Here is a 9,278-nt window from a genome sequence, read left to right as displayed (position 1 = left end):
TGATGACGCCCCATTTTCAAGTTGGCAGTTCGCAGATGCCAAACCAACCTCCGGCATCCCCCACACCGACGGCCGGATGGGTCGCCGATTACCGTGCCGGCCGACCGCCGAGTGCCGTTACCGCACCCCCTTCGGCCAAGATGACTAGCGGCCCGGGCGGGATCACGTCTTCTTGCATCATGATGGCGAATTCACACCAGCGTTTCTGCTCGACCTAGAGACCCTTTTTTCCCCGTTTTCGCGCCAGCGCTCATCATGAGCATCAGTTCAGGGGGCTTTCTCGATACCGATGAACACGGCGGAACCGGCCCCAATATCTATACTCATGAGGTCACGGCTCCCGGCTGCCGGAGCCGGCTGTAGGGCAAACTTTTGCCATTGTCAAATCCACTCCGGCTCCCGGGGCGATGGCGCAATTGCGGGATGTCCACGGTACGGAGCAACCCCTGTATTCTGTAACCAATCATGTTTTGCCTCACTTGTCACGAAAGGCTTAGCGTCGATGTCGTGATTGCTCCCAGACCACGCCTCGTCCTTAGAGATGCAAATTCCTCAGCGCTTGTTCAATGCACCACGCCCAGATGCTCCGGACAAGCTGCGATTGCGCAATAGTTTGAGCGGGCTCTTGTGGTCCGTCGCTTCCCTCGGCGTCTGGTTCGATCGGGATGATGTCTGGGTAAGCGGCGGAAACCAAATTAGTAATGCTGCTTGGTGATGGCCCGGGTGCCCAACAATATGATAGTCCTCCCGCCTCCTTCCCGCAGTGTAAGTTCTGCCTGCTTACCTCTACCTCTTCCGTCCTCATAAAACAATAACTCCTACCTCCTCTTCATTTACTCCGGAAATCTGAACTCTTCCCCAGATTCCTCTCTTGCGTCATTTGCTCTTCCGTTCATCCATCTTGACCAAAGCTGTGCGGAGTGAACATACCCCCCGGGTTTTCAACACACCCCTTTTGCAAACGCACTCGTCATATAACCAATCGTCTTCACCATCACCCAGCAACCTTTCTTCCTTTTCTCAGTCAGACACTTCAAACATGTCGTCTACCGTTGAGCCCGCGACCCGGACGTCCTCAGTGGCATCGTCTCCTCGGTTGAACTCCGTCGAGGCTGCGAAGCTGGACCACGTTGAGGTCGAGTCCGGGTACGGTTCCGCCACGGATGCCTCATCGACTGCGTCATCCATCCCTGCGCTCCCGCTCATCTTCCTCACCCAGCCGCACCTCAAGCACCTTAACGACCAGCTTGAGAACATGCACCCAATCGACATCCTCCGCTTCGCCAAGGTCATGTTCCCCAACCTCTTCCAGTCGACGGCATTCGGCCTGACGGGTCTCGTGACCCTCGACATGCTCTCCAAGATTCAGAAGGAGAACCCCGCCGCCGCCAACGTCGACCTCATCTTCCTCGACACCCTCTACCACTTCAAGGAGACGCACGGTCTTGTCGACCGCATCAAGGAACGCTACCCCAACGTTAAGCTGCACATCTTCAAGCCCTACGGCGTCAACTCCACCGAGGAGTTCGAGGCCATGTACGGCCCCAAGCTGTGGGAGACCGAGGCCGAGATGTACGACTGGATCGCAAAGGTCGAGCCCCTCCAGCGGGCCTACCAGGAGCTCGGGGTCGCCGCCATCCTCACCGGCCGCCGCCGTTCGCAGGGCGGCGCCCGCGACAAGATCCCCATCATCGAGGTTGATGACGAGCGCGGCGTCATCAAGATCAACCCCATGGTCAAGTGGTCCTTCCAGCAGGTGCAGGAGTACATCAAGACCCACAACGTGCCGTACAACGACCTCCTCGACCGGGGTTACAAGTCTATCGGCGACTGGCACTCGACCGTCCCAGTCAAGGAGGGCGAAGACGAGCGCGCCGGCCGCTGGAAGGGCCAGCAGAAGACCGAGTGCGGCATCCACAACAAGAAGTCACGGTACGCCCAGTACCTCGAGGAGATGGAGCGCAAGGCCGTCGAGGCCAAGGCCGCCGCGCCGTCGTCGTCTGCCGAGGCGGAGAAGAAGGGCGAGGCCGCCATCGCGCCCGTCGTCAAGGCTGAGAAGGAGGAGCAGGCGATCGCATCCGTCTGAAGCGTTTCGTTGGCTTTCGTTGCATACTCCTTTGTGGTTTGCTTTTTGTTTTCCTATAATGACCTGTACATATGATGCATGACGGCGTTTTGGGGTGGGTAAAAAAACCAAGAGGACAGGACAGCACGGGACAGCATGCTGGCGTTCCGGATAGGCTTAGGCCAAAGGCCACTAGGTATCTAGCGTTTTCGCAGATACTTGATCCAACATTTGTAGATGGGACAATCAATCGAAACACGATGAATGATAAAACAGCTCGAGCCTTGCCCTGACAATGATGTAAAAGAAGGAGAGGTAAGCGGAGGACGTTGTGTGTTGTGAGGCTCCAATCTGCGTCCCGCTTAGACCCCGCACTCGGAACATAAGTGGGAACTGCGAACGTCGGCCCATAGGCTCCTAACAATCGGTGGTGTGGTTTTGCAGGCCATTCTGATAGAGAACTGACAGGTTGCCCCAAACCTTATCTCGCAATCAGAGGGGGGCCCCCGAATGATCTCGTGACCACTTTCCACAACGACACCGAGAAACACCGAATGGGTGTTTTGCGGTCGTTCCCATGGCGAAACTGAGCGATTTGAAGCAACCGATGGTTGCTAGGTGATGGTTGCAGATGGTATCAGCAGTCGTGTCCACGAAGACTGGTAAGCAACACTACTCAAATCGATGGTCCTTCCGACGTCCTCATTCGCCCATGTTGTAAACCGGATGAGTCGATATTAGCTCTCTGAAGACCAAAGAGCCTCCTCCATCTGATTTCAAGGCATCACACGTAAACTTACACTGCTTATGCTCGCCTTCAGTGGTGATCGGATCCTGTGGCGGCGACCTAGGGTAGTAGGTAAGGCAAGTTGCCATCATGTAAGAGGGACGTCTCCGGAGATAAATTCAGCGGAAGAGGCTCGAGAATCTAGAGGTACTTAAAATTGGATAAATTAGGCTTGGAAAGTAAAGTGATTCTTTCCCAATAAGAATCAGAGGAACGGGGCCAATGTTGATCGGTATCATTGAAATTGTAAGCCTATGGTGAATTGTCCAACATCATTGGAATGCAGCTAATCGGACTTCTCCACACGCAAAAGACACTATTCGCAGACCAAGTGATCAGATTCATGGTATACATAGCATGCTACAGAGAGGACCTTTTACGAATTTGCATATAGAATGATGGAGCAAAGTGGAATCAGCAGCTTCTTCACGGCGACAATCATGTGGTTTTGCCTCCCGGTTTACTGAGGGATTTACGTCTAACACGTAACGAACCAGCTTCTGTGATACCAATCGAATTCAAGCGAATAGCCAGTACTTAGTTCGCTATGTTGAATGATGCTAACAAGGGAAAGGGTTTGGAAGTTGAGATCAAGGCTAAAAACAAAACCAATGCCAAAAAATCGATAATCTGACCAACACCCTTGAAACAACACATTTTGATCCCGTGCGTGTATCTTGGGCTTAACTGGATATCAAATTCTGTTCGCATCAAAGCTGACATCATTCGAATGGAAAGGTGAGTCAACGGTCCGGTCCTTGGCCGTGATCGTCATGTAAGGCATCGCCCCTTCGTCCACACCTCGCCCGGCATGACGGAACGACAATCTCGCCGCAACAAGGAACCGTCACTTTAAAGAGCCTTGGTATCATATAAAATCACTTGGCAACCACGGATAGGTCTTGAAGTTCTAAGGTGTTGGGTTGGCTCCGTCAAGCAAATAATGGATGTCAACCTGGGCCGCAGACGTGGTCAACCATCACCGACTTGGCAGAGCCCAGACACTTTGTGAGAACCGCAACACTACCACACCTGCAGATAACCTGATTCAGCCGAGAAGTGGTATGGTTAATTCGGCCCTACAAGGTGGTATTGGGGAGGGTTGGGCAGGATGAAATAAGCTTGGTTCGTCGGCTTGCATCCCGAAAGGACACTGTGCGTATTGATAGCGTCGACACTGTAGATGTACTTCCACAACCACCACTATCACGTAGACACACACACTTTTTTTCCATAGTGGGCAAGTGCGGCAGTCGAACCTCACTTACACGCAAACTCACAACCCCCGAAAAGCAGGACAGCCCAAACGCCCGACGCACCCCGGACTCTGCCGGCAACGAGTCACAGATAGGCGGGACGCAGCCATTTTTTTCTGCTCTCTGTCCTCCCAACCCCCACAAAAAGACGGAAATCATGGCGCCGCAGCAGCAGCAGCAGCAGCAGCAGCAGCGCGCGAGGCAACAGCACCTGCCCTCCCCGCCGGCCCCCTTCACCACCCGCAAGCTCAAGATTCTAGAGCAGCTCAGCGTGCCCGACGCCGAGTACACGGACGCCTCGCCCAAGGGGTCCGTGGACGTCGGCATCCTCGAGCTGATTGGCGAGCTCAACGCCCTCGACGGCTTCGTCACTACGAGCAGCTGCGCGGGGCGGGTGAGCGTCTTCCTCGAGGGCCGCAGGGCGGCGCCGGCGTCCGCTCCCGCTGGGACGGCCGGGGTCGATGACTCTCATCTTCGGGCTGCAACGCAGAGCGATGCCAACGATAACGGAAGCACTGCCCTGACGACGATAGCAGGGCCCGGCGGAAAGGGAGGCGGCGGCACATGGTTGTTCGTGTCGCATGATCCCGTACCAGAACCGCATGATGGCGACGACGAGCTGCTGCGTCTCCTTGGTCTCGTGGGCGAGAAGGGCCCAGCCCCCCACAGCGTTGCCGGAGATTCGGGTAGCTCTCAGCCTGGGCGGCGGAGGAAGCGGCTCATTCACTTCAAGTTCGAACCCATGGTACGTAGTCCTCGTCACCTCATGTGCACTCCCAGTCATGAAACCCTCTGTCGACCCTGAACTCATGCCGGTGTCAATGTCACCTTGGAACCTCTCATACCGTGCCCTGCATACAGAAACCCCTCACATGACCGACCACCTGACTGACACCCCTCCCGCCATAGATCCTCCACGTCCTCACGGCATCACTGGCCCACGCCCAGCTCCTGCTGAAATGCGCCCTCGCAGCCGGCTTCCGCGAGAGCGGCGCACTGAACCTGCTCCCCGCCACCACCACCGCGCCAGAAGTCGAATCATCGTCACCCGTGACGCCCATGGTGGGGGTCAGGACAATGGGCCTCGCCCTCGAGTCCCTCATAGGCTTCGTCGACGACGACGACGACGAGGCGCGGCACTGCACTGTGACGGCGGACTACCTGCGGGACCTAATGCAGATCGCCAACGAGCGCTTCGAAGAGAACGCGGCGAGGATCGCTAGGTTCCGGGCCGCGCTGCAGGAGGCGGCCGCTGGCCCCCCGCCCAAGCTGGGCGAAGGGGGCGCGGAGTGGGAGGACGCCGCCGCCAGGCGAGAGCGCAAGAGGGCTGAGGGCCTACGGCGCAAGGAAGAGATGTTGGCTGCTAGACAGGAGACGCAGACGCAGACGCAGGCGCAGACGCAGTCTCAGTCCCAGTTTCTGGCTGAGAGCCGGGAGACTCCTTCAGAGGACCCGGCCGAGCTGCCCGAATACGAACTCCTCGGGTTGTAACGTGTGACCAAATTCATTCGCCATCTATACACTTTTGTCTTCTTTGCCCACCAGTAGTAGCATGGCTGTTGTACACTTTCGCATTACCCCGCTCTCTACTGCTGCCGCTCTGTCCTTCTTGAGGTGGCATGCCATCCAACCACCTCCACGCAGTCTTCCATAACACAGAAATCAGGTTTATGATGAGTCGTCAAGAAACTCTCTCTCTTTCTCGTCTCTCATCTCTTTGTCTCCCCTCTCCCTCCAGATCCCTCCCCTTTAGGAGACGACCTTCTCGACCCAACCCTTCTCTAACCGCTTCACCTCCTCCTTGAACGCCTCGACCTCCTTCCAGCAGTCGAGCGGCCGGCGGTCGTTCTCGCGCAGGCAGCGCACGACCTCGGAGCGCGCCGCCTCGACGCCGTCGGGCAGGTCGCGCACCTTCTTGCGCTCCGCCAGCTTGGTGCGCAGGGCCTCGATCTCCCGCGCCACGGCCTCGTGGCTGCGCTGGCCCTCGGGCGCGGGCTTGTCCTCGGCGGCGATCTTCTCGTGCGCGAGCTTCAGGGCCTCGGACTCCTTGGCCTGCAGGCGCTTCAGCTCCTCGGCGACGCGGGCCTGGATCTGGAGCTCGGTGAGCTGGGAGCGGGACAGGTCGGTCTGCGGTTCCCGAGGGCGGGTTGTCGTTAGCTATAGCTTCCCTGAAAAAAGGGTACACTGAGAGGGAAGGGGGGCTTTTTGATGACGGAAGCGCCGAGGCGGAGGGTGAATGTGCGATTGGGCATTATAAATGACCCAGAGCGGAGGTGTTCGGAGACATAGGGGAGGCCGGGGGAAGGTTACCTCATGGCTGGTCTGCAGAGACTCGACGAGGTCGTGTGAGATGCCGCTGGGCGTGCTGCTGCGCGATCTTTGGTCAGTCGGCGGACGCAGGAGGAAGGGGGACGGGCCGTTTTGGTTACTTACGCCTTCCACAGGTGTGGGGGCGTGTTGGACGACGGCTTGGACTCGCTAGCACCCATGATTGCGGCCTCAATGGCTGGGGAGAGGTGATTTGGATGTTTGGCCGTGATGGTATGGAATTTTCCGGGACCGTCGACTGCGGTCGTCAGAGCTGCGAGCTCCGATGGGCCGGCGCAGGTGCACGTGACGGATTAGTCAGTGGAGGCCGGTTCATCGTTCCCTCCTCGACAAGATCTCGCTGAGTCATCAGCTCGAGTTCAAATCTGGCGGTCTTACTTTTAGTCAGCCAACTGCCAACAACTGCAGGGGCTTATGTGGCCAATCGCCCACTGCTTCGGGGCACGTTCTTGAAGTTTTTGACACTGAGCACTATGTCTCAGACCGCTGGCCGCCCGCAGTCCCTCGTCAATGACCCCCGCGTACCACCACGCGGCCCCCAATCCCAGGCAGTTTATCACTCTCATATTGTTTTAAGGATCGCGGTTGATAGATAAGGCAGGGACGTGGGAAGGAGGCTGACACAAGCCTTTCGTGGTCCACGGTTCATCAAGACAGGAAAGATAGTTTATCTCGATTGTGATCTTACACTATCCACGAAGCGCCCAAGGCCTCCGGAGCCTCGAATGTCATCAAGGGTATGCATGCCTCAGCGCCAAGGCAGGTTGCGAAGGAGAGGGAGAGGGGGTAGATGCGGTGATGGAGTCGCCATGTGCAAGAAGGGATGGGGAGAAGGGGAAGAAAGTGCTCAAAACTACCCAAGAGTGATGATGATGGATCTCACGAGCCGTGCGCATCTCTCGGCTTCATCTGCACATGTCTGTCTGCTAATGCACGCCAACGCTCACCTGAAGCGTACGGGGCCCTGCAATATCGTTGAAACGACAGGTCACCGAAGGAGCAAATGACTTCATGGGGGACTCTGGTACCCTCTCGTCCGCCGTATCTTCAGACTTACAGGCTCTTCCCGGACAGGCCCGCAGGATGATGGCTGGGCGTATTGCAGCGGGCGGCTCGCCTCTGAATCTCGCAGAAGCCCCGCCGGGTCCCTCCCCCCCTTCCCCCGGCCCCTCCAGCGAGCGCAGGTGCTGCGGCCTTCGGCCCATCTGGATGACCCGGCCAGGCGGTTGCGAGCCAAGATGGAAGAGTCGAGGGGAGAGAAGCTCTTTGCGGAATCTGTCTCCGAGGCGAAGCGCTGGGATGTCAGGGTTGTTTAATTTGTTCGCAACGAAGCTCGACAAGGGGGCCCCTCCAGCCGAGCATGGCTACACCGTCACATCCCGCAATTTGTTCGCGGCCACCCGAGGATTGCGAGGCCCCAAGGACGTGGACTGTGGTGGAAGAAAATTTGTTGGCGGTTTGAAGGAGAAGTTGACGTGGGCGGGATTCCCCTCGTCGGCTCTTCGCTCCGTCAGTGAATGCCCTCCGGTATTGGGGGTGAAGCGACGGGGCAGACCAGGGAACCCTACGTCGACGAGGTCGATCGCTTTCAAGATCAAACGCAAACTTTGACAGGACCAGTGAACAGAGTCGGCGAACTGCAGGCGTGACAGGACCGGCGCTGAAGTTCGTCGGTCGGTGCGCGGGAGAGTTTAATTTTCGTGAAGGGGCTAAATGACGGCTGTCAAACGGGCGGCTAAATGTCTGTCGTAGCGCTAGGAACCCGAGAACACCGAAAAGTAGTATCCGGCCTCGATCCTTCGACCGCAAAGATGGGCAAAGGACGGCCGCACTTTGACATCCACACAGCAGTGGTAGGTAGAAGACGGACCCATTAGGCAGATTAGATCAGGGAGCGCGGCAGACTCCGTGCTGGTGTCGTCAGATTTCGTCAAATGCATGCCACGGCACAATCGGCCGAGATGGACGGCAGAGCGTGACGACTGAGACGGGGGGACGTTGATGAAGTGGGTTGCGGGGGTTGATTCACATGCTTCCAGAGCTCGGCCAAGGAGCGCCAGAGCGGTGACAACACTGAGTCACTGACAATGGGTTCTCGCTTTGCGAGTTCTTGTCAACATTCCACTCGAGGATTCCACCCGTTCGTCATGATCCGAGCGTCAGGTGGCGCCTTTTCCGAGTGAGGGAAAGCGGTGGAAGGGTCGGGTGGAAGATGGATACGACAATTAAGTGCGTATCTTATGGCCCCGATCTTCCACTATGTCTGTGTCACTGTTCCACACATTATCGGAATTCGGATGTCGTCTGATACACTAGAACACTTTGTGCGCACGCACGATCGAGCGTGCGTGCGTGTGCTGCGTGGCCTCGTGGCGCCCAGGCGAACGGGTTTTGGGGTCTCGGTTCGAAGTCGCCCAGCCGGATCCAGTCTGGCGTCAGACAGGGCGCGAGAACGAGAAGGGGAAGGAGGGGAGAGGGAGGAAGGGGGAGGCGCGGACGATGGGTGGGAAACCAACGGGCATCTAAGACCGTGAACAAAAAGAAAGAACAAGACAATTATGTCTCTGGCCTCTGGATCCATCGGCTGGCTGGACTGTTCGACGGTAACGGCGTTGGCCCACCAGGGTTCGAACAATGAGTCCAATGACAGCTAAGACGGGAGGGGGGAGCTCTGATGCTGAACGGGAACGAGAGCCGGTCCAGCCAATGGTTGGAATTCCTTTTGCAGTCTTCGTTCATCTGAACATGCTCTATGGCGGCTGGGCCGAGCAGGGCAGGGCACGGCAGGCAGGTCAGATGTGGGACGAAAGACCCAAAAGTGACCCGAAATCTCAACCCCCCT

The 9,278-nt window shown here is 57.3% G+C and overlaps 4 protein-coding genes across 4 annotated transcripts; 2 read left to right on the top strand and 2 right to left on the bottom strand.

Annotated features, from left to right (window-relative positions):
- On the top strand, window positions 1–2,355 carry CDEST_07935 (Putative phosphoadenosine phosphosulfate reductase, rossmann-like alpha/beta/alpha sandwich). The gene has a single exon (XM_062924094.1). It carries the CDS (start codon window positions 1,040–1,042, stop codon window positions 2,084–2,086), a length of 1,047 nt encoding a protein of 348 aa, XP_062780145.1. The 5' UTR covers window positions 1–1,039; the 3' UTR covers window positions 2,087–2,355.
- A 1,859-nt stretch (window positions 2,356–4,214) lies between these two features.
- CDEST_07934 (Putative tRNA wybutosine-synthesizing protein) lies at window positions 4,215–5,600 on the top strand. The gene is made up of 2 exons (XM_062924093.1): window positions 4,215–4,853; window positions 5,018–5,600. The coding sequence occupies exons 1-2, from the start codon at window positions 4,266–4,268 to the stop codon at window positions 5,597–5,599; spliced, it is 1,170 nt and encodes a 389-aa protein (XP_062780144.1). The 5' UTR covers window positions 4,215–4,265; the 3' UTR covers window position 5,600.
- A 257-nt stretch (window positions 5,601–5,857) lies between these two features.
- CDEST_07933 (uncharacterized protein) lies at window positions 5,858–6,597 on the bottom strand (the record flags this gene model as incomplete). Its single annotated transcript, XM_062924092.1, has 3 exons — window positions 5,858–6,235; window positions 6,419–6,476; window positions 6,542–6,597. The coding sequence occupies 3 exons, from the start codon at window positions 6,595–6,597 to the stop codon at window positions 5,858–5,860; spliced, it is 492 nt and encodes a 163-aa protein (XP_062780143.1).
- A 422-nt stretch (window positions 6,598–7,019) lies between these two features.
- On the bottom strand, window positions 7,020–8,955 carry CDEST_07932 (uncharacterized protein). Its single transcript, XM_062924091.1, has one exon. The coding sequence runs from the start codon at window positions 7,639–7,641 to the stop codon at window positions 7,363–7,365; it is 279 nt and encodes a 92-aa protein (XP_062780142.1). The 5' UTR covers window positions 7,642–8,955; the 3' UTR covers window positions 7,020–7,362.
- Window positions 8,956–9,278: the final 323 nt, after the last annotated feature.

Source organism: Colletotrichum destructivum, chromosome 5 (assembly GCF_034447905.1).
Source record: "Colletotrichum destructivum chromosome 5, complete sequence".
Taxonomy (NCBI): Eukaryota; Fungi; Ascomycota; class Sordariomycetes; order Glomerellales; family Glomerellaceae; genus Colletotrichum; species Colletotrichum destructivum.
Note: the sequence above shows the minus strand (reverse complement) of the source record. Positions and strands in the feature narration are given on the sequence as shown.